The following is a 25,255-nucleotide window of genomic DNA, read 5'->3' on the forward strand; positions in this document are numbered from 1 at the left end:
ATAAGTGTCAATTCCACAGTCCTATCAGGCTGCCTAAGGATTTATAGGAACTCTCACTTCTGAGAAAATTTGGCTTTAACCAACTTTTTATTTTTTGCCAGAATAAGCATAAAATGGTAGTTCATTGACACTTTAAATTTCATTTTTGAGGTTACAAGTGATTTTGAGCTTGTTATATCCTTATTAACTTTTGAGCTTTCCTCTTTTATAACTTGCCTATATATTTTTTTCTTAGTGTATTATAAAGTTTCTTTGTATGGAACAGAATATCATTTCTGGATCAGAGTTTGAGATTGCAAATGTTGTCAGCTATTTGTGTCATTTATTAGTTATTTTGTTCATATTCTTACTTGAAAGGAAATTGTTAATTTCATCCAATTGAATTAATCAATTTTTGTGGTTTTTTTTTTTCTTTCAATTATCTTTAGCTAATATGTGGTCAATCCCATGTACTTTTTGGACTAGGAAAAGCAACATTGGCCATTTTGAGCCTCAATCTTGTGGTCATGATAAAGGCTGCCATGACTTGACAATGGAGCCACCTACTTACTCACAATTGCTGAACATAATCTAGTCTGCCAAGAAGGAGTTTCAGTATAGTCCTGAATTTTATTTTTTCCTTATAATATTTCCCTACCACTGGTATTTTTTTTCTTTACATTGTTTTATGTTAGTGGTCTTTTTAAGACAATAAAATCTAGGGTATATAGATGGTCATAATATACAGGATTTTTCCTGTAATATCTAGATGTAGAATGCTATATGGGCACATCTATTGTGAAATATATATGCTTAAATATGTATATAAACACATATATAGATACATATATTTAAAATAGCACCATACTATACTGTGGTAACACCTTGACTTAGGCTTACATTGGTTACTTCATTGTGAGTTCTTTTTGATAATACATACAATACCTTCCTATTACTATTTAAGTTTGTAATCACTTTTACTTCCCCTAAATGACAATAATTTCAAACTCAACATTTAAAGCTATATCGACTTTTGCTTTCAGTATTTAGCAGTGCTAAAAAGTTATTGTTTTCATTGTCTGTGTCATATAAAATGTTACTCTACTTTTAATATCTCAATATGAATCAGATACTGTGCTGATTATATCTCTGATATGAACTGTAAATATTCATTCATAATTATTTTTATTTAGTATTTGTTCTTTTATGGTTACACTTCTTAAACCAGTATTTGAAGAAGATTCAATAGATTGGAAATGATCAGCTGTAAGTAAATAGCTTCCTTTGTCTACAGGATTCAACTTTGCAGTATTTTCACATGTTGGAGAGCTATAAAAAAGCATAAATTAATTTTCTCATAAATCTTACTGAGAGTTCAATTCTTGCCTTAAGAAGCCTCTGTGGGATGGAACAATATTCACTTTGCTTTAATGTTTAACATTACAGCAAGGTGGCTGAAGAGATAGGTATTTCATGCCTTCTCCAAGATGACAAATTGCTGACAAACCTGGATCCCGTGTGAATCAGCGTTGTTCAAAAGGAAATATTTCACATAGCTTTACCACATTTTGGAATAATTTAATTCTCTAAATAACATTGTTATTGTTAGATGAAGCTTTGCTTCAAGATAATTACCTACTCTCTGCAATGGGCATTATCATGTAGATATTGTATAACATTTTCATTGTCTTAGAGGTTTTCTCTTAAAAATGTAATGCCATTTATATCATATCATGCCTAACTTCAAAGTCTGTTTGATATTTATAATCATGGAATTGATTTTTAAAGCTATACAGGGTAGACAAGCTGGCGATGACTTTGTTGAGTCTTCCATTCTTGATGCTGTACAGAGAGTTGACAGTGCAATTAACTCCACACGAAGACATTTATTTTCACAGTAAGAATTTATTTTATATAGATTGAAAACTTGTTTTCATTTCTGTTCTACTTGGTTTTTATCATCTCCATAAGTCACATTATAGTGCATAAGATTGCAAAAGAGTGCTTTCTTTAGTCTTTGTGTATGCGTCCCCATCTGAGCTAGCTATCATTATCAGTTCACCTTAAAAAAGGGGACACTTCTTCCCCATAGAATCTAAATGGCATTAATATATGCCAAAGGTCCATGCTATACAGGCTGACAATAGACACTAGGTAATGGGCTCTGTTACCTCAGCATCCACCAAACAGTGTCAGATGCAGTGCTCCTGCAATGTGTGAATTGAGAATGATTATTAAGTTGAACATACCTCGGTATAAACTGGGAGGCTACGACAAACATTATGTTTAGGATATTTGTCATTTTACTTTATTTTAATTTGAATTGGAATGTTTGTGGACTAGTGAAAACTTCCAATCCCATTAACTTCTCTGTGTTTGTGACGTCAGGATATATTAACAACAAAAAAAAAATGATTGTTGGTTTCATCATAATGGAATGAAGTACATATTCAGTATTTGCAGTTAGTGGTCAAAAAGGGACATTGTAAAATCCCAAATTGAGTCTCATCTGGCTTCCTGCACATCCATAAACAGAATGGCTTTGTGGTCATGGGCGTGTGTTCTAGAACCACGCAGCCGATTTGTATTCTCTCCTTGATTGCTCACTTCATTACTTTCTGTCTGGGTGACCTTGGGCAAGTAACTTAACATCTTTGTACCTCAGGCTCCTTGCCTGTAAAATTGGGATAACACTAGGATCTACTTCATGGATGTGTTTGCTAGGAAGAAAAAATGAGATAATATGTAAAAAGTGCTTCAGCAGTGCCTGGAGAATAGAAAGTGCTTAACCAAAGTGAGCTACTAGCATAATTATTATTATTCTGTGACCTCAAGTTATTAAGATTCAAGACATAGAGGATGAGGTGTACCTTAGTCTAAAACAGTTTGCTTCACATTCTCAGTGCTTTTAAATTTCTTTTTAACATATTTAGTTCAGTTCTACAAATGTGCGTAGACTGCTACTCTGTGGTGGTCAGTGGGCTTGGTATTTGGGATACAAGATAAATAATAGGTCAATATCTCATCAGTAACCTAGTTCTTTCTTTAGCAGAGGAGACAATATGTCAGCAATTCAAGTACATCTTACTGAGTATAAGAGACGTATTTAAGGATACAGGAGTAATAGAGAAGATGGAGTGATAGCTTGTCAGAGCTCTCAGGGAAACTCTACAGGGAGAGTGAGGCCTGAGCCGGATTCTAAAGGCAAGCGGGAATTTCTAGGAGATTACACTAAGGAAGAGAAGGCACAAAATGCCAAGTCTTGCAGACCGAGGTATTGCATAGTACTTCAGAAGGTTTACTGAGCCCCCTAGAATCCATTCATTGACCCCTCCAGTTTAGAACCCCACCATGGATGTTGTTTACTGCATAAAACTATTGTTTAAATCATCCATTCATTAAAAACATATATTTTTGAGTTCAGCACTGGGACTAACATTTGGAATCAAGTTGTTAGCAAAATAGGGAAAGAGCCCACAGCTCCTCTGTAGAGCTTCTATGGTAGTGGTGGAGCTTTCATTCTTCTCGAACGTTTGGGAAATGCCTTTTTAAATGCACAGTATTTGCAAGCTTCATGGATTCTGCAGTCTTGCTTTGTAAAGAATCATGTGTTTTGTCATTTGCAGAAAACCTCACACCTCCAGTGACCTGCTGGCTCAGTTTCATTACCCGCGTGACCCACTGATTGTGGAAACGGCAAGAGCAGGGGAGATTTTTGAGCACACGCTGCAGCTGATACGGGAACGTGCGAAGCAGGGACTCACTGTGGACTTGGAAGGCAAAGGTCAGCCGCAAAACCATTCTGTTCTCGGCCTACTGCCCACAGAAAACTGACTACCACCTTAGCAATGGACACTGAACTTTTAATCTCCAGAATATCTTGGGATTTATAAATTAATTTACTTATTACTTTTACCAAATAAATACAGATGTTTCTCATAGGAACTGTAATTCCAAAGTAAGGATGATAAATATATATTCAAACTTGTCTCAGCTTTTGACAGTTATAAGTATAGAGAACAAATTTAGGAAACTTATATTAAGTGAACTTGCATTTCAAATGTAAAAGATATTATTGTGTCTTACAGAGAAATGCTTTATTACCAGGGGAATATTTTTCTACTTTATCCTTGTAATCACCTGAATCATTCAGTGAATTTACTTGAAATTTCTTCTCCACTTATAATATTTATAATCCCTCCCCAATTCTTTTGATTTTTGTTTTTTTCTGTTGTTGTTTTGCTTTTTGGTATATGCAAGTTCTTGTGTATTTCTTTTTAAAACCAGACATCTACTTAGTATATGTCAAATGAGATGATATCGAAAGCTTTCAGATTTTCTAAGTTGTTCTCTTTCAAATGAAATAAATGAAGATTCTTTGCTACATACTATTTGTGCTGTGAATACAGCATCAACTTCTATCGGCTTACCCTTTCTTTATTCTCCTTCAGAAAATCAACCGAGACATGGTGCAGAAGGCCTATCTGTGAGCTTGCTTCAGTCCTTAGAGCTCTGTACAATTTCCCTAACGGGCATATGACTGTCCCCGGCCAGCCAGTATGATGGGTTTTCAAAGCTTCTTTAGCCAAAATATCCAGATTCCCAAGATTAGGATATCTCAGGATCCAGCCAGGAGCTGGCTAACACAGATAAAGTGCAAATGGTCCCATTATCGCTTGCCAGTTTCTGGGGATTAAATAGGGATGGTAACTTTTCGTACGACTTAGTGAACAGTCTTTGTAGCATTGGGAGAAAGCTGGAATTTTAAGCCCTGTTAAAAGGTAGAGCTCCAAGCATGTCCCTTATTATTTTGCCTGTTTGCCAGGGAATGACAGCTTATAGTAGTTCAGAAAGTTGCTGCTTAATCCCTCCTTGTCAAATATCATGTGGGTTAATATTCACATGATCCATAGTGACATTTCTTTGACCTTGTTCTCTAGAAGCACAAAACTTGAGAGAAAAAATTCTGAAATGAAACAAACAAAAATCAACAAAACAATTCTGGGATGTGGATGAACAAATCCTTGCCAACATCGTTCTTGTAAAGGCACAGAGTAGAAGTTAGTAGCTGGCTGGCACCTGTTCTCTTTCCATTTTGCTTCTTCTAGCAGCTAGCCATTGTTTACAGGATGAACAGTACAAAAATACTCCAGGGATCTTCTGGAAACATCTTTTAGTGTTATAGAATGAACCCCCCTTTTGTTGTGACCTAACGAAATGTTGTTAGAAGTAAGAAGGGCTTCTGTCCACCCAGGGCGGGCGGGGTGTTCCCGCAGCACCTGGAGTTCCAAGTTGCCCGCGCCCTCCCAGGCCCGCCCTCCTCATGGCTTTTGCCGCGTGTCTTTCAGAATTCCGGTACAATGACTTGGTGTCCCCGCGCTCCCTCGGCCTCATCGCCAGTTTATCTGGATGCACAGCTCGCAGGCCTCTGCCAAACTGCTCCCACCCATGTTTCCACAGAAAGTACCGCGCCCACGACGGCACGTGCAACAACCTGCAGCAGCCCACGTGGGGCGCTGCGCTGACCGCCTTCGCGCGCCTGCTGCAACCCGCCTACCAGGATGGCATCCGCTCGCCCCGCGGGCTCGGCCTTCCCGTGGGCTCCCGCCAGCCCCTCCCGCCGCCCCGGCTGGTCGCCACAGTGTGGGCGCGCGCTGCGGCCGTCACCCCCGACCACAGCTACACACGTATGCTTATGCACTGGGGCTGGTTTCTAGAGCACGACTTGGACCACACAGTGCCCGCGCTGAGCACAGCCCGCTTCTTGGATGGGCGGCCGTGCAGCTCCGTCTGCACCAACGACCCTCCGTGCTTCCCCATGAACACCCGGCACGCCAACCCCCGGGGCACCCAGGGCGCGACCTGCATGCTCTTCGCGCGCTCCAGCCCCGCGTGTGCCAGCGGCCGACCCTCTGCGAAGGTGGGTTCAGTCTATGCACGAGAGCAGATCAACCAGCAAACAGCCTACATCGATGGCTCCAACGTTTACGGGAGCTCGGAGCGGGAATCCCAGGCTCTCAGAGACCCTTCCGTGCTTCGGGGATTCCTGAGGACAGGCTTGCCTTGGCCTCCTTCGGGAAAGCACTTATTGCCCTTTTCTACAGACCCACCCACTGGGTGCGAGCGACAGGAGCAGGACAGCCCCTGTTTCCTGGCCGGGGACCACCGGGCCAACGAGCATCTGGCTCTGACCGCCATGCACACCCTGTGGTTCCGGGAACACAACAGGCTGGCCAGGGAGCTGTCCGCCCTAAACCCCCACTGGGACGGAGACACGGTTTACCAGGAAGCCAGGAAGATCGTAGGTGCGGAGCTGCAGCACATCACCTACAGCCACTGGCTGCCTAAGGTCCTGGGGGACCCTGGCACTAGGATGCTGAGGGGTTACCGGGGCTACAACCCCAACGTGAATGCGGGCATCATTAACTCTTTTGCTACTGCAGCCTTTAGATTTGGCCACATATTAATCAATCCTATTCTCTACCGACTGAATGACACCTTAGGTGAAATTTCCGAAGGCCACCTTCCGTTCAATAAAGCGCTCTTTTCACCATCCAGAATAATTAAGGAAGGTGGGATAGACCCGGTCCTCCGGGGGCTGTTTGGCGTGGCAGCTAAATGGCGGGCAACCTCCTACCTTCTCAGTCTTGAGCTGACCCAGAGGCTCTTCTCCGCGGCTTATTCTGCAGCAGTGGACTCGGCTGCCACCATCATTCAAAGGGGTAGAGACCACGGGATCCCACCATATGTTGACTTCAGAGTTTTCTGTAATTTGACTTCAGTTAAGAACTTTGAGGATCTTCAAAATGAAGTTAAAGATTCAGAGATTAGACAAAAACTGAGAAAGTAAGTATGCAAATGTTGCTTGGATTTAAACATTTCCTAGGAGAGGTAAAAGTGTTAAAGGTCACTTTGTGTGGCTGGAATTTGGTTCCCTGGGGGTGTTGCAGAGCTTTTAGTACTTGTTGTTGGAGAGGTTTAATATTAAAGGAAGGATTCACCAGAAACTGAAGTCCCCCTTTCTGTTCCTTTTTCTACCCACCTCCTTGGAAATGCAAATATTGCTACCTCCTATTAACTTGCATTTCAGTTAGGAGAGGCAAGGCAAGCATATCTAGCCCATTTATGTTCTGTGGTAATCCAAGCAAGCCCCTTTTGTTGATATGATACCATACATTCTGATATAAATTCATAAAATAAACTGGCCTTCTTAGGGAGAGAAAAGTAGTGACAATAAAAACAAATTATTTTTTGTGATAGTTCTAATTCATGGTCGGAATTTAAGTTGGAGCTTTTTCACTGCACCTTTAATGTCTTTCATTAAAGTATTACTGTTACTTTTTCTACATACAGGATTTGAAGTTTCATTAAAACTACAAGTATACATTTCCAGGAATGAGATTCAACTGTTTCTCATGCTCACCAACCTTCCTCCTTTAAAAATATATATATATTTTTAAAAGTTTCATAAAGAACTTTTGTCTGCAGTAGGTTAAATATAGGAGACTAATATTTATTAATATTTTAAGGTATTTTTGTGTGAAATCTTTCAAAGAAGTTTTAAATTATAAGTTCTGTAGCCAATTGCCAAGATTAGGCCTTTCTTTGCAAAACCAAGGCTATAAATACTTCTATGCCAATAGAATTTGTCACATATGTGGAATATCAAACTGTGAAAATGTGTAATGTATTTAAAAGAAATCAAAGCACCCTGCAGATTGAATTTGCACATTTCTTTTGGAAAGGACAATGATTTGGATTCACGAAGACCTGGTTTAAATCTCTGTTCTACCACCCAACAGTACCGAGAGCCTGTGAAAAGTAAACAGTTTTCAATCTCAGGATACCTATAAAATGAGAAAGTAGCACCTTCTTCTCAGAATTGTTTAAAGATTAAATTACATAAAATGCATCAGATACTTGGCCCCATTCCTCCTGCATCATAGGCAATCAATAAATGTTAGCTGTAGATGTTTTATTATAACATGATAATTTCAATTGTCAGGGGCATTATGATATTGCACATCTGCTCAGATCCAGCCCTGTGGTAGGCGTGGGAGCCAAGATGACTGAAACAGCATCCACACAGGGAAAGCCTGACAGCATGTGGGGGGAGCCAGGGAGCTGCCGTGATCAGTGTGGAAAGGGCTTGGTAAAAGTCGTGATTAAATGCTGTGAGCACACAGCGGTGAGAAATGGAAGGCTCACAGCAAGCCACTGATAAGAGATGCCATTTGATCTGGTCTTAGAAGTTTCAGTGTAAGAGGCTAGATGATGGGGAACAGCAGGTAGCATCTGGGGTGAGGGACTGAAAGCAGGAAGGCGTGGGGTTGAGTGTCAGGAGGAGAGAACAAAAAGGTAATAGGGGACAGGTTTTAAAGAGGCTGTGCTCCTTGCAAGGGAATCTGATCTTCACTCCGTATTTAAAACTCTAAAGCAGGAGAGTGACCTGAAGAGAGACTCTTCCCTGACACAGTAACTGGCAGACATCTGGAAGGTGTATTGTAAGGAGGAGAGGCTAGCATAGCAGCCAGGAATCCCACAGCTACTAGAGTCATCCAGGAGAAGCTCAAAGATGGCACAGATAGGCTTGTGGCCATGTATGCAATCCTATCAGAATTTTAAATGTTTCCTGTGGGTAGATTATCTGGATTAGAAAAAGCTAGGAGTATGATGTTTTGTGCAATCTGAGTCCCACTTCTCAATTGGCAGCTAACTTGTAAATTCACCACAAATTAGAATACCCGGAATGTTTCTTCTTACAAATTTCCTGTCCCAAATTCCTCCGAAATCATGTGGTTCTAGTGTTAGCTGTATTAGCCTCCACTGCGGGCCACTGTCCATCCTTGCAGTGGCCGATGTGAAGTATGAGTGCCCTTTCAAACGGACAGCAGCTGGGGAGACTGCATTGAGCATTCACTCAGTGACCTTTCTATTTGTTCCTTTCATGTATATGGGATATTAGCCCCAAGAGTCTATGCAGCCTAAATGTTGAGTCGTTATCCTTGCCTGGGAGAATGTTTGAACTAGTGGAACTCTGTGCATCCTGATGCTTGGCATCAGCAGGAGGAGGAGAGCATTGCTGACTGGCGTGGGTGGGTTGCCAGAAGTCAGCAGAAGCCAGATGCTTTTCGCTTAGGCTGTTACAGATGCCTGACTTTCCCCTTCCATTCACGGCAAATTTGTAAAATATGAAACATACACTCATTCAACTATGAGTGCAAAATAAATAAATTGGAATTTTTTTACAGTGTTAGTCCTCAAATCTGTAGATTGCAATTTCTCAGGAATGCTGAAGATAACGTAGCTTTAAGTAGTTTAATTTACATAGTATTTCTTTACCCTATTACTTCTTTTCCTTTTTGTATCAATTCACAAGTGTGGTTTTAGGACTTTGTTTTTAAATCACTTCAGTCCACTGGGTGGGGGCCCTTGTCTCTGCCTCTAAGATGTGCCTCGAGCCCTGTATCTTCACGTGGCTGAGTGGAGGGAAGACAAAAGGAGCAAATGTGAAGCCTCTTTTATAATTCATTAATAACTTTCATGAGGGTTCCACCCTCATGACCTGATCTCCTAAGACCCCACTTGTCAATACCATTACATCGGAGATGAAGTTTCCACATTTGAATCTGGGGGAGATACATTTAGATCATAACAGTGTGGAAACCCAATCCTAAAGCAGATGGCAGCTGTCTCTGAAAGACTTGGCTGTGAGTGCCAAGAAGGACATTTGAGATACATGAGAAGTAGGGTCAAGACTGGCACCAGGGCCCCTGTGATATGTGTGAGACATGAAACGCCATGGGTCTTGCTGCACCAAGGAGTCTAATCCTAGAATTAGCATTGGACTCATCTCACCCCCATAACATTAAGACGCACCAGCGAAACTGACACACTTTTTTCTAAGTGGAATTGTACATGGAACACTGCCCTCTAGAGGAGAGGACAGCAGAGGAGTTCCGGGAGAGGCAGGCAGGGGCTGGGTGGGGTTCCTCGGCATCTACTCCTCTGAGTTCACTGCTCTGAGATCCACAGACCGCAGCATTTGCCAGTAGGATTTGTGACATGTACAAACATCCTGCCTCCTTCAGTACCAAGAGCTCAGGAAATCTTTTTTTCATTTTGTTTTCTTAGTCGAAAGTGTTTTATTTTTTAAAGAGCTTGTTTTATTCCGGGATCATATGAAAATGAATTATTTTCTTTTTATAAGAGTATTCTTGCTCTCAAGAATCACACTGTTTCTTTTTATTCTTCCTAAAACATGTAATGAGCAGAAGGTGAAGATCAGTTATCCACTGAATTGTGAACGTAAGTTCCCAGAGAGACCGTTTTTAAAGCTATTTTTTAATCTTCTTTTGAAAACATAATACTGTGTGTGATTTTTTGTGGATATGGTTACTTTTGATTTTGAGTAAGTATAACTTCATTTGTCACTCATAATCACAAAAATGTGTAACTGCTTTGGCTTTTTTTTTTTTTTTTTTTTTTTTTTGAGACGGAGTCTTGCTCTGTCATCTAGGCAGGAGTGCAGCGGTGCGATCTCAGTTTGCTGCAACCTCCACCTCCAAGATTCAAGTGATTCTCCTGCCTCAGCCTCCCGAGTAGCTGGGATTACAGGCGTGTGCCACTACGCCTGGTTAATTTTGTATATTTAGTAGAGACTGGGTCTCGCCATGTTAGCCAGGTCGACCTCGAACTCCTAACCACATGTGATCCGCTTGCCTCAGCCTCCCAAAGTACTGGGATTACAGATGTGAGCTACCACACCCAGCCCTGCCTCAGCTCTTTAAAAAAATAGATCATATTTCACCAATTAAGTAACTTATATTCTGTATATGTACCTATGTTATGATAGCTTCACTTGATAATATTAAAAATAAACAGACAAATTAACAAAAAAAAATTTAATTTCTTCCCTCTTTCCACTTCTGGGTTTCAGGAGGTGAAATCGCATGATTCCTTCCCAAAAACTTGCATTGTCTGTCTTTGTCTTCCTGTGCCAGGAAAGGTCGCCCCTTTCCCGTGGGCTTGACTTTTCCTTCTTCTGCATGTTCAGCTGTCATTCCTCTGCTAACTATTTATCAACTTTTACATTCATGCCAGCCTTAAAAGACCTTGCATCGGCGCTACCCCCTCACCTTTCCTGAGTATTTAGTAGGCCCAGGAGCAACTTTAATTGCCATAAAACAGTGATTGTTGACCATTTTACATAAGACCATCTCACAAATCTAGTAGAATCTATGAAACTTCTTTTGCAGGAAGATACAGCAAAGATAGAAAAATAGACCCCACATTCTGTGTGTATTTTCAGAGGACTCACAGATTCCTGGGTGCCCTCTATTCCTTCACTGATGTAGTATCCCTTCCTTGCTGGCATCTCAGACACAGGAAAAGGGTGCTTCTCTCCCACATGCCTTCAAATGGCTGCTCCCTTGGCCAAAAAGCAGCCCCCAGATTTGCGACTACCATGAACTCTTAGTCAAGGACCAGTCCTTTTCTCCTATCCCTTTTGGAGGCAGTGACTTTGTTCTTTACATCACAGGAGAGTCCTGAGCTGCTTAAACCTCTGGAGGACCAGCATCTTGTCTTCATCTCTAGTCTCTGCTGCTTTCTGTTCAGCGTTTTCTTCCTTTCTCCCTCAGCTCTCCTATCTCCTAATTTATGCATATGGTGCACTGATGATGGCTCTCTCCTACTCACATGTTTATAGTCTTTTATGATATAGCTAGCACAAGAGTCTTAAGTATCACATTTTTTTCTAAGCAATACTTTTATAAGGATATTATATTATACAATTATACCAAATTTTGTTGTTTGACTCTAAATGCCAGTTTTAGAGCCTTGCCATCCCTGGTCATTTTCATTGCACAGTATTTCTGCTTTTCTAGAGAACATATTAATTGAATGACAGGTTCCAAGAGTATGTACTGCTTGGTAGCAGATACATTGTCTAATTTATCTTTGAATCCCTGGAGCTCAGCCCAGGGCCTAGCACAAAGCAGCTGCTCTCTAGATATTTCATTAGGGAAAGTGGGACTTGATTGGGTGAGATTCATTTTAATTTTCCAAGGGCCTTTGATTGGAAAATTATTCTTTGCTTGAACACCTTTGACAAGAGAAATGTTCTTAGGTGAAAACTAGATTTTTACGCTTATTCTTACCAATTTATTTTTTCATCAACTATTAAGTGGCATCAATGAACTATGATTATAATCTTTTGTATAATCTTTTATACAAAAGAATGAGAAGTTACAACAGAGAACATCACATGTTTGATTCTTACATGACCTTAACCCCAATTTCAAAAAGTTAAAAATGCACACACTTAACCAATCAAAACTCATTCTGTCAACACTATATCCCTACAACACAGAAGACACACATGCCTGAGCAAATAAAAAGTGACAAGAGGCCAATTAAAAATAAGATTGTCAGTCAGTTATCCCCAAAGGTCCATTTCTTAGAAGGCATGCAGTTCTGTTTGTCTAGCAAAAACAGAATGCAAAATAATTTAACGCCTTAAAGTATGACATTAATTTAACATCAGTTGTGTAGACAGTGGTGAGTCTTAGTAATTGTGTTTTAGAAGTTATAAATATATACAGGTTGAGCATCACTAATCCAAAAATTCAAAATTCCTCAAATGCTCAAAAATCAAAAAGCAAAAATGTTTGAATACTGTCATGATGCCACAAGTGGAAAATTCCATCCCGAACTCATATGACCAGTTTCAGTTAAAAGAGGTGCACAAAAGCATCCCCGAGGGAAAAAAGACTTTCACTACCCCCTTCAGGTGCAATATATCTTATAAGGTGTATGTGAAACATAAATGAATTTGGTGTTTAGAGTTGGATTCCATTCCCATGATATCTCATTATGTATGTGCAAATATTCCCAAATCCAAAAAGATTCCAAATCTGAAACATTGCTGATCCCAAGCTGGATAAGGGATACTCACAATCTGTGTATAACTTCTTCACTTTGAGAATCTACTTTTTATTCCTGCCTTTGAAAATTGTGTAGTACTATGATAGATTATTTTACAATTATAAAAATTCAGCTGAAGAAATCTTTACCATTATGTTACCAAAATTTAACACTTACAGAAATGAAGATATTCAGTTGTTCCTCATTATATACTGTATGAAATCATAGCAAATACTTTATAGAAATCTTTATGCTTTATTTCACGTCTAAATTCTATGTTACCAACAGAGTATATATCTGAATGCAATTTAATGCATTTTGTCTTTAAATCACCAAAATCTGTCTAAACTAAACTAAAATTTTCAATTAACATCATGTATCAAAAGTGGCATGTGGTACAATGCACACCTTTTAAGTGTACAATTTGATGCCTTTGAACAATATTCATACCTCTGTAATCATTACCCCAGTGAAGACAAAGAGCATTGTCATCATTCCGGAAGCCTAGCTCATGGTCTTTGCAGTCTGTCTTCTCACCCAGACCCTTCCCAGCAAACACATATTGGAATTTTCTCACTGTATGTTCATTTTGTCTCTTCTAGAACTTTACATAAATTGAATCATACCGTACGTATTGTTTTAAGATTATTTTGCTTGTGATTTTTTGAAGTTCACACATATTGTGAAGTGCACGTGTAGATCATATGTTTTGTTCATTGTGAGTGGTATTGTTTGTATGAATATACAAATATTTGTTTAATTTTCTATTTGAAGTGGCCATTTGGGCTGTTTCCCGTTTTTATCGCTTCTGAATAACTCTGCGATGAACGCTCATATGCAAGTCTTTTTGTGGGCCTATGATTCCATTTCTCTTGAATAAAAACCTAACAGTATAATTTCTAGGTCACTTCGTAACTCTGTGTTTAACTTTATAAGAAACTGCCAAATTGTTACCCAAAGCGGTTGTAATATTATTCCCTCCCACTGGCAGTGTAGAAGACTTTATATTTGCTTAATTTTTTTCTCCCGTCTGTTCTTCTGGTTGGAAATATTCTATTGATTTTTCCTGCTAGTTCACAGACTTTCTACTGTCATCTTCAATCTCCTTTTACATATATCAACTGAAATTTTCATTTTGATTATTGCACTAGTTCTAGAATTTACCTTTTTTATGATTTTTAATTTTCTTTTTATATTTGTTTAAATGTTAATTCAATAAGAGCATACCTTCTTTAATTTGTTAAATACATGTATAATAGTGGCTTTAATGTCCTTTTCTGATAAATTAAACATTACAGCCATCATTCAGGGGTTCATTACTTTCCTAAGTGTGAATTCCAATTTTGCTTCTTTCTCTGTCTTGTAATTTCTAAGTGCATATCAATTACTGTGATTCTGTCTTGTATTTGCATAGGTTTTATGCTTCATTTGGGTGGAAATGTAGAAACTCCATGAATGTCTCCTAAGCTTCGCTGACGTGGGATGGCTGAACTTCCAAATGCTGTGGGCCATGCTAATCTTGGCAGGGCTTGGTTTTCAGCTCTGTTGAGTAGAATTTATCCTTATAAGGATAGAAGTTATTCTGTTAAGACTCGGAGACTTGGCAAACTGCTGTCTGACTGCTCTCTGGGTGTTACTGAGGTGTTACAGCCATCACCGTGTTCTGATTCAACCTTCTGCAGCAGTTGCCCTGTGTACACCTCATGCAGTTCCTGTTGCTCAGGTGTCAGCCAGCCATCCCCAGGGCTGTGAGGGGCCCCAAGGTAAATGTCTGCCCCCTCCCCACTGCAGGCCCCGCCACCTGTTCCCAGCTGCTTCAGCTTTCTGGAACTGGGATGGCAGCCTCTTGAGTGCAGCTGCACCTTGCTGTGCTGGGATTCTAGTGCTCTGTACAGCGTGTGGGAAGTTTCTCCTAGATGGAAACTGAGGCCATTGTCATGAGTTTCCCTCTTCTCAGGCTCCTCAGTCTGAGATTGTGATTGTTTATGATGGGAAAACTAGTCTCCTTTCCATCACACCATAGCCAGAAACAAGTTTACATTCATTCTAAATTGTATTTTTCCCCTAAAATTTTAGCTCCTGAGCAATTGTTCAAATGAAAAATTTTTACCGTAATTAACTATGTATTTTAGGCCTCTCCCTACTTACACCTGAATGTTCACAGCAGCTCTCTTTACATCCTCCTGCAATGCATTTCTTCCTTTGTATGGCACCTAATATTGTTACCCCTGCAGAGCTATTTTTTCATTGGTAATATCACAGAACTTTGCACCTATTAATATTAAAATGCTTATAGTACATTGCAACTATTTATATACGCAACCTCCATATTAAAATGTGAACATTCTGGAGGAGTGTGGCTTATCTCCTTAAGTGTCTAACAATGCCTGATTCTTAGTATTTGTTAAACAAGCAGAAGGATTAATGGAGCGCATAAGTTTTGTTGGTTTAGTTTTTTGTTTTTGAGGCGTTATATTTCCTGTGGCCTTAGATTAGGGATTTGAACTATGTAAACAATTTGCATTTTTAACATATCTAAATAGCAAACCAGAAATTTAAACAACAGTTCCAAAATCTTTAAAAGTAATAGTATAATTTGGTCATAATTGTAACATGAATATAAACATTAGAACTGATTCAAAACCCATGTCTAGCTAAGGAACTAAAAAATTGGAATTGCTAGCAGGCATGCTTATATTTTATTTCATAAGGACTTGCTGTACAAGAATGGTCCCCAGTTGAAAGTCACTTTAAGAACAGTAGTAAACTAAAATGTGTTCAACTTTTTATGTATCTGCCAAAACCCTTAATAACATATTTTGGTTTTGTATCAGGCCTAATATATATAGGTTCATATACAACAATTATGTGAAGACCACAGTTGAGTGGCGATGGCAGAGACAGCGATCAAAATATTCAAAAATAAAGTATAGCAAATAAGTTTGCAGGTTTCAAGTGCAAAGTGACTGTTTAGAGGCTGAAAATATGAGTAAGTCCTTTTTTTCCTTCTGTGAGGAAAAGCTTGAAAATTGCTTCCAACACAAGATCTTACAGCAGGGCTGATTGGAAAGAATATCTGGACTACAGTATGCATGGTTTATTTGTTTATTATTATTATTACCATTATTTTTGAGATGGAGTTTCATTCTTTTTGCCCAGGCTGGAATGCAATTGTGCAATCTCGGCTCACCTCAACCTCCGCCTCCCACGTTCAAGCGGTTCTCCTGCCTCAACCTCCCAAGTATCTGGGAGTACAGGCGTGCACCACCATGCCAGCTAATTTTTATATTTTTAGTAGAGACGGGGTTTCTCCATGTTGGTCAGGCTGGTCTCAAACTCCCGACCTCAGGTGATCCACCTGCCTCGGCCTCCCAAAGTGCTGGAATTACAGGCCTGAGCCACCACACCTGGCCTGTTTATTTTTAAATCCCAGATTGATGTTTCTGTGCAACCAGGAACTCTCAGGCCACAGTCATTGCTGAGTCATGTGGAGCCACAGGTGCTCTGCACTCCCCTTGGGAAGGCCTCCGGGGACAGTGGGTCTTCCCAGGTCCCTGTGCTGCACTACCCCATCCAGCAGCATACATGGTGCCTGCAGCCAGAGGCTTGCAACCAGGCATCTGGCTTTGGCGTATGGAAAGAGAAAAAACTCAGATTAGCCATCATCCCAATCACACATCATACGCACATGAATCCTGCAGTCAAATTCCCATTCCCTGTCTAGTCCATCCCTTTCTTCTCGCAGGCATAGGTGGTCTGCTGAAGCTGCGTTCCCTGCTGTAGCTGTGTTTATTGCTGATCTATAGAACCCATTTATTTCTCAGCCAAGTGCAGCTAAGATCCATTAGTGTCAGTACCTGTAGCAAGAGAGGCGTAGATAGCCATAAATTAGCTATAGTCTTAGATAAGCTTCCCTTCGAAAAACAAGAAAGGAGCAGTGGGGAGCTGTGGAATTGTCCTGTGACAGTCCCATTACTCAGTGGCATTCTGCTGGCAGAGTCGGGGGTGGTGGGCTAACTGCCCTGAGAGTAAACTGGAGTTAAGTATGGGTCTCATTAGGCAATAATAGATTTTTTAAAGTTTTGGAAAGCTCTTTTATTCTCAGCCAAAACAAAAGCAAGCAAGCAAGAAGGAACATAGCCATTTATTTCCTGTTTTTCTATATATCTCTTCTCAATGTCCTCTTTTCTACTGCTTTTTCCGTTCCTCTGTGACATTCGTATCCTCTTTGAAACCAAATTATATCGTCTTTTAATCTTTCTAGATCCTCTCTTTCACAGTTTCACCCTTTATTTTTCAATTCAATGTGTACTTAGAAAATCTTGGTTGTTTCTTTGGTCTCATAATTTTAATTCCCTTTTTTCCAATCTCTTTAACTCAGTAAATCATTTTTTAAAAATATTTTCTTTTACAATGACTTACCTTTCTTCCTGCATTGAATGCACTGATATCTACATTTCACAGACATCTATTAAGTCACTGTTTTAAACAGAAGTTGAGGGAGAGACAGCACAGGTGAAATGAACACCATACCTGCATTGATGATCTCTGGAGGGTGAGTGAGCAGGTGATAGTTCTGAATTTGTTGAGCCCCATCCCAGTCTTCTGAGAGTTCTTTTGTTGAGTGTGTTCACCCAGCATCTGAAATAGTGTCTACAAAGTCAAGGAGGCCTGACGCTTATATGCACACACACTTTATGCACATTGTGACTGCGTGAACATCCTGCAGGCCCTCTCTAGGGTCTCGGGAGCGGCCCTTGTGGTTAGGGCTCTATAGAGTCATCTTCACTTGCTTCCTGTGAACTCTGCCTCTGGGTAGTTACTCAGCAAATACAGACCCATGACACACCCTTTCCCTTCGTTTGAGCAGGTTGTATCTCATGGGGTTGTTGACTGTGCTCATCTTTGTGAAATGTGAGGCAGACAAGGGATGACCATTGTGCCATATGTCTAGGACAGTCCCTGTCTACACTTGAGGTCTTCCAAGATGAATAGATACACAACCAAGTGCCTTTGTGGGATCCTGGGCAGAGCAGAGACTTCTAGTCCTATGTGGCCGTAGGACCAGGGCTATGTACCCCAGGGCACTTTTGAGAATAAAAAACGGCACTGTGAGTGCTAAAACTTCAGAGTTAGAGTGAACAACCTTCAGGTCAAGATGCCACTTTAACACAGAGTTTGGCAAACCACAGCCTGCAGGCTGGCTGTTGTTCTTGTGAATAGTTTGTTACATAGCCAGACACATTTACTTAACATTCTCTATGTCCCACTACCTGGCAGAGTTGAATAGTTGCAACAAAGACTGTATGGCTTGAAAAGTCCAAAGGTATACTAGTCACCCTTTAAGAACAGTTTGCCTACGCCTACTGTTGCAGAATCAAAGCACAATTGAAGAAGGATATTCTTTGAGGAGTTTTTCCAATATATCTCAGGATTTGGGAATGATTCTGTTTCTCTTCAGAGTTATAGTTTTCTCATCTCAATATGAGACAGTCGTATCAAAAAAGTCCCCAAATGGAAGCCATATTTTTCTTGTTAACCTCTTAGGCTTTATGGATGGGGTAGGTTTAATCTAATAGTAATAATATTTCTTCATATTTGGTCAGCATATGTTGCACAAAAAGGAGTGTTTTGTGACATACATCACCTCTCATTTTGTAAGACAATTTATTACATGAAGTGATATTTTTTAAAATAATTATTCGTGCTCCAACATGAATAGAATAGTTTGAGGTGGATCTCTTCTGTATATGCCTGGGCACATTCACACTTTCCATTAACACTTTCATTATCTCATGGTGTTAACTTTCCGAAGGACATGGAGTTGTCAAGTGGACAATGCGGGTTTTAATCTGAATCTATATGATTCCAAAGTTGATGCTTTTAGCCACTATATTATTTCCTGTGACTGCTATAATGAATTACCATAAACTAGATGCCTTAAAAAAAGACAGATTTATTGTCTTATAGTTCAGATGCCAGGAGTCGGAAATTTGTCTTGCTGGGCTAAAATCAGGTCTGTGCCCTTTCAGGAGGCTTCTTGGGAGGATCTGTTTCCCCATCTTTCCCGCTTCTAGAGGCTGCCCACACTCCTTCGCTGTGGCCCCTTCTTTTCACTCTCCTATTCCTTTTTCCACTTTTAAGAACTCTTGTGATTACACTGGGCCCACCCAGTTAATGCACAATGGTCTTTCCCTCTTGATATCCTTTGGTGAATCACATCTGCAAAATCTCTTTTGCCATGTAAGGTGACATATTCACAGGTTCCAAAGATTAGGCCATGCATATCTTTGAAGGGTGGTGCACTGCTATTATGCAACTGCCAATGTTTGTTTTTATTTTCTGTTTTGCTTCAACTTTAGCACAGAAGGAGACTGAGAAACAGCATAATCCAGCACTTAGCAATACAGGCATAAAGGCTCTGATGTCAGACCATAGTGCTATACGTGCTCTCTTCATTTCCTTCTCACTGTGGAGCCTTTTGTACTTCTTCATAGGCTCATACTTCTCATCCCTAAAATGAGGATAATCACTGTATATATCTCATCAGTTTACTGAGAAGATGAAATAATTTAAAGCATGTCAAGCACTTAGCAGAGTGCCTGGATGCTAACTCTATGCACACATCTGATTGCCATGTGTAAGTGAATCTGCACTGGTCTCCAATTATGGAAATTTAGGAAATTAAAATTCAGGAAAATTAAAGAAAAAACATTCTTTAAGTAAGGTGGAAACCTGTCTTTCTGTAGGTAGCAATTCTTTCCTTTTCCTTTCAGAGCAGCATGACATTCACATAAAATGTATACTTCAGAATGAAAACACAGGAGACTGGCTTTAAATTAAGTAAAATTCATAGTCAGTGATGTGTAACTCAGTGTTTTCTTTTGCTCAGGAAATATATTTTCAAATGGCTGCAAGTGAGAATACTCTCTGCCGGGCGCGGGGGCTCACGCCTGTAATCCCAGCACTTTGGGAGGCGGAGGCGGGTGGATCACGAGATCAGGAGATCCAGACCATCCTGGCTAACACGGCGAAACCCCGTCTCTAGTAAAAATACAAAAAATTAGCCGGGCGTGGTGGCGGGTGCCTGTAGTCCCAGTTACTTGGAAGACTGAGACAGGAGAATGGCGTGAACCCGGGAGGTGCAGCTTGCAGTGAGCCGAGTTTGCACCACTGCTCTCCAGCCTGGGCGACAGAGCGAGACTCCGTCTCAAAAAAAAAGAGAGAGAATACTCCCATTTGTATACTCTCTAGTCTTCTCTTTACATTAAAATTGAGGAAATTTGTTATTAATTTTTATGCCAATCAATCTCTCCTAACCTCACAATAGAAATGGCGCCACTGTTGCTGTTGGAAATCTGTGCTTTGTGCCATTTAGTGAGGTCGACTTGTCACCTCATTAAACAAATAGAGATCCTCAGAGAACCTGAATCCACATCTTCACTTCTTGGCTGGAATTGGGGAAAGCAACCAATGTGCTTTATGTTTTTGTGTGAAGAGAGCAATAACTGTTATCATGCAAATTTATAGAATGTACAGAAAATATTTTAAAGCCTTTATAAATTGTAATAAAGATATCTGTGAATTAATATTTGTACTTCTTTCATCCAGAATTAATATGGAGAAGGCAGGGAATTTCGGAAAATGTGCTGAAAATACTACCTTGGTGCTTTTCTGAGTTCCTAGTAATTAACTTTGTGATCTTGGGCAAATTGCATGATCCATCTGAGTTTCCACTTCCCTGGGCATATTATTCATTGGTTGCCACAGGAAACTTACTGAATGCTTTTAAATGGCTCTAAAATATTCTCCTTTGCAAATACTTATGAGCCTAAGGCAGACAAAAACTAGTTTGAATCAGTTTAGAATGTTTTTAAAGACTGAATTAAATCAATATTTACTTTCATTTTGCATAATGCCAGATGTTCTATGCAAAATTTGGATAATTTTGCCTATACCCTAATTTTCTCATTAACAATTAATGTTACTTCATAACATTTTTTAGCTAGAATAGAATTTTTTTTTTCGGTGGGGGCGTGACTTCTATAGCCAATGAAGTCATTAGTTTATTTTCTACTTTTAGTTACCTGAAAATATTTGAAAATGAATTAAAACATGTAAATATTTGTGCTATATATAATATTAAAAACTCTTCTTTGTTTTTCTTGCCTATTCCATTATGGGGAAATGTGATATAAAAGCTACTTTAAACAGAGAATGATGTGTTTTATAAGGCATTTGAAGAATAGCCTCTTTTCACTGGCAGGTTGAGAATTTCTTGGCAAACAATCAAATCGGTAAAATAATCTTCTTTTTTGCTAAAAAATACATAGAACCATTGAACAAAAAGTAAAACTATAAAGAATGGCTTTAAAGATAAACAAGCTCAAAAAAAAAAAAGGGCAATTCTTATATATCAGAAAGGACAAGGAAACTTAAAAGCCAGAGAGAAATCAGGAATGAATGTGCTGTCTTGGCCCGGGATTATCAGTCATAGACATTGGTCCTAGTTATCAGAAGTTTAGGTTTTAGTACCCATTCAGGGTAAGGAGATATGGAATCCACCCAATCAGAGTCCTGAAACAGAGTTCTCTGCAGAAAGCCTGAAATCCTGCCTCATCTCTGCCAGGATGAAGGGAACTAGAAAGTCCTTTCCCATCAGGAAAGAGGAAGCAGCAATATGGTTTCTCGAGTAAACATCAGGGACTGAGGCTAAAATAAAACAGGAAAATTTTTGAAATTCTAATGCCAGCCTGTGTTACACAGGAAAAGAATCTGAATTTACTCAAACACCATGGTGCTGGAAAGACAAGAAGATAAATTAACATGAAAAACAGCCCAGGGCACATGAAACCGCTGAAATCCTGGCACAAGCACATGTGAAATCACTCTCTAGGCATTCTTTTATGACCCAGTGCATACAGACAGTCACGGGAATGACAAACCAAACTCCCAAGAAGTTCTCTCCTTCTCACACATGCAAGTTAAAATTCATTTCAGCAAATACATAGCTGCAAGATAGTAATGAGAATAAATGAAAAGCAACAAAACAAAACAAAATAAAAATGGAACTTAGGGAGATTAAAACAATAGGAGAGACTTTAAAGTATGTGCATTTAACATAACTAAGAGAATGAATGGAAACCATGTTAAAAGGAAAAGGTAAAAATACAGGTATTTGAAAAACTGAATTTCAAGACACGATATATATAATTGAAATTAAGATTTCAATAGATAGTGAAACAGCATACCAGAAATAGCTGAATAAAAAAATGGTGAACTGGAAGATAAATCTGAAGAATTCACTCAGCGTGTAGTACAGATAGATGAGAAGAATAAATAATAAGAGATTTAGAGATAGAGACAAAAGATTGAAAACATAAAATATTTATAGAAGTTCCAAGAGGTAGAAAACAGGAATGAGAGAGAGACCCAGTTTGAAGGGTTAGCAATAGAAGAGTTATAAAATTGAAGAAGGACTTGAGTCCTCACATTTAATGAACAGAACCAGTACCAATGTACTCATCTGCAGAACATCTCACATAGGAAGTAGAATGTATGTATTTGAAAACCTGTATCAGTCTAGATAGGTGAGGTTATGGTAATCAACAACCAAAAATCTCACAGGATGAGCATAGCAGATATTTTTTCACTTATGTTAAGTGACTAACTCAAGTTGGAAAGAATAAATACAAAAGCAAAAGTTAATAAAGTAAAAAGTTGAAAAAAAAAGACTGATTAATATATTCCCAAACTGAAAGTTAAGTTACAAAAACATAAAAAAACAGATTTCTAAAAAATTACTATTTGCGTTTTTATAAAGATAGCTTGAAAATCATAGTAATTGAATAATTTTCCATTTGGTCTTAGAATAATAAGAAAACCAATATCAAGACAGAGCCTACATTAATTTGAAATAATTGAAAAATTGCTTTTAATAGTTTCTGAGTTCTAACTAGACAAAACATTTCAAATTTTAAAGAACACATTATGCAGTATTATGGAATATATAAAAAGATGATAACCTACTTGATTTATTATCTGAAATTAGCATGGCTCTGGTATAAACCTCAAGAAAGGATCTGTAATGTTAACCCTAAAGTCATTTTTTTAGGTAATAACATTTAGAAAAAAATGCTTGTCAGTCAAATCATCAATAGTTTAAGAATAGTCCAACATGATTAAGAAGGAATAATTAATATAAGTCCAGAATATAAAACTGAGTTAGTATCAATATAGGGCATTCTATTAGAATATACAGTTATAAAACCTATTCAGTCATCTCAGAGTATGCCAAAATGACATTTGATAAAACTTGAAAACATATTTAAGGTGAAAATAACAACAACAAAAACATTGTTAGCGGTTTTGAAATAGAAACATCTCTTTTTACTGTAATATTTGTGTATTTATTCAATTAGTAATTACATTAATTCATAAATATTTATTGTATCTACTTTATTCCACCTATTTGCTTAATAAAAGGTACACAGCTGATACTGTAGTGAATGATGAAGCACTCACTGGCTTAGAAAAGGCAAAAAACTAGCAATTGTGTGACCTGTCTCTCCTCCTGCATCTGTGACAAGCCCTGCTAAACTCTCACAGGATTTTTTTCTACCTAACACAGAGGAAATCTCTGACTTCTTCTAGACATGGCTCTCATGACAGCCAGCAGTTACTCTATTTGCTGGGACCTGGCATACAAAGTGAGACGTCCTTATGGCCCCTCCCTGGAGAATGCCCACCTGGAAACAAAGATGGCTCTATTACCATACTTAACATTGGTTTTAAATTTCAATGCAATAGGCCCTATTGGGACTGATGAGCTGGAGAAAGAAAATGAAGCCTGCTCATTTTTATAACTGCATAATTTTCATCAGTTTAGAATGTTACCTAAAAGGGAGAATTGTAAGAGTGGGGGGCAATTATGAGATCTGTGCAGTGGCATGGTTTGTGGTGGATAGTTGAGGAGGTCCTGACTATAGGCTTCCTTTGCTGAATGAAGGAAAAGCTTAGTTCATCTCTGATTGTGAAAGAGTAGAACAGTGGGAAATCAGATTTGAGTGGAGAAGCTCTCACATTGTAATGGATTTCATAAGATTGGAAAAAAGTCAGAGCGTCAAGCCAAAATAGTTTTGCAATTTTGAGGACATACATGAAATTTATAAATCAAGTGTATATAGTTGATTAAATAGAATAATAGAAATAAAATGCTTGTCACTTGGCTGGTATGTAGAAAAGACTCTTTCTTTTTTTTTTTTTTTTTTTTTTTTTTTTTCCTTTTGAGATGGAGTCTTGCTCTGTCATCTGTCACTCAGGCTGGAGTGCAGTGGTACGATCTTGGCTCACTGCAACCTCCCGCCTCCTGGGTTCAAACAATTCTTCTGCCTCAGCCTCCCTAGTAGCTGGGACTACAGGTGCGTGCCACCGCACCCAGTTAATTTTTGTATTTTTAGTAGAGATGAAGTTTCCATCTATCATTTATTTATCCACTTACGTACTTATATATCTATTATCTATTTCTATAATTTCTCTTTATCTCTTATCTATCTATATTATCTCTAGCTCTTATCTTTATCAGTCATCTGTCACTTGTTTCTAATTCTCTGTCATCTCTGTATATCTATCATTATCTCTTTTTCTATCAGTCATCTATCTTACTACTACCAGTATCATGACATAGGGGTGTGATTTTTGAGCTTAGAATAAATAACCCCACTGGGCGCAGTGGCTCACGCCTGTAATCCCAGCACTTTGGGAGGCCAAGGAGGACAGATCACAAGGTCAGGAGTTCGAGACCAGCCTGGCCAATATGGTGAAACCCCAATTCTACTAAAAATACAAAAATTAGCCAGGTGTGGTGGCATGCACCTGTAGTCCCAGCTACTCCGGAGGCTGAGGCAGAAGAATTGCTTGAAGCTGGAAGGCAGAGGTTGTGGTGAGCTGAGATCATGCCACTGCACTCCAGCCTGGGTGACAGTGCAAGACTCTGATGTCAAAAAAAAAAAAAAAAAAAAGAATAAATCACCCAACATTTCTGTTAAGTGTCTTGAATTCCACCAATGAATAGCTATTCTTTTATTCATTATCTGCTTTTTATCAATACCATGGTCTATTAGTCCATTTTCATGCCACTGATAAATATATACCGGAGACTGGGTAATTTATAAAGAAAAAGAGGTTTAATAGACTTATAGTTCCACTTGGCTGGCAGGGCTCACAATCATGGTGGAAGGTGAAAGGCATGTCTTACATGGTGGCAGGCAAGAGAGAATGAGAGCCAAGTGAAAGGAGAAACCCCTTATAAAACCATTAGCTCTTATGAGACTTATTCAGTAACAGGGGA

At 39.1% G+C, this 25,255-nt stretch overlaps 1 protein-coding gene across 4 annotated transcripts in view; it reads left to right on the plus strand.

Annotated features, from left to right (window-relative positions):
• PXDNL (peroxidasin like) overlaps positions 1–25,255 on the plus strand; it is a 508,264-nt gene that overhangs the window by 409,029 nt on the left and 73,980 nt on the right. For all 4 annotated transcript variants that reach the window (XM_050801783.1, XM_050801784.1, XM_050801786.1 and 1 more), the window contains 3 exons: positions 1,768–1,876; positions 3,606–3,763; positions 5,328–6,825. In XM_050801783.1, coding sequence (XP_050657740.1) covers positions 1,768–1,876; positions 3,606–3,763; positions 5,328–6,825 — 1,765 coding nt within the window. The remainder of the gene's footprint in view (positions 1–1,767; positions 1,877–3,605; positions 3,764–5,327; positions 6,826–25,255) is intronic.

The sequence above is a fragment of the Macaca thibetana genome, chromosome 8, assembly GCF_024542745.1.
Source record: "Macaca thibetana thibetana isolate TM-01 chromosome 8, ASM2454274v1, whole genome shotgun sequence".
Classification (NCBI taxonomy): Eukaryota; Metazoa; Chordata; class Mammalia; order Primates; family Cercopithecidae; genus Macaca; species Macaca thibetana.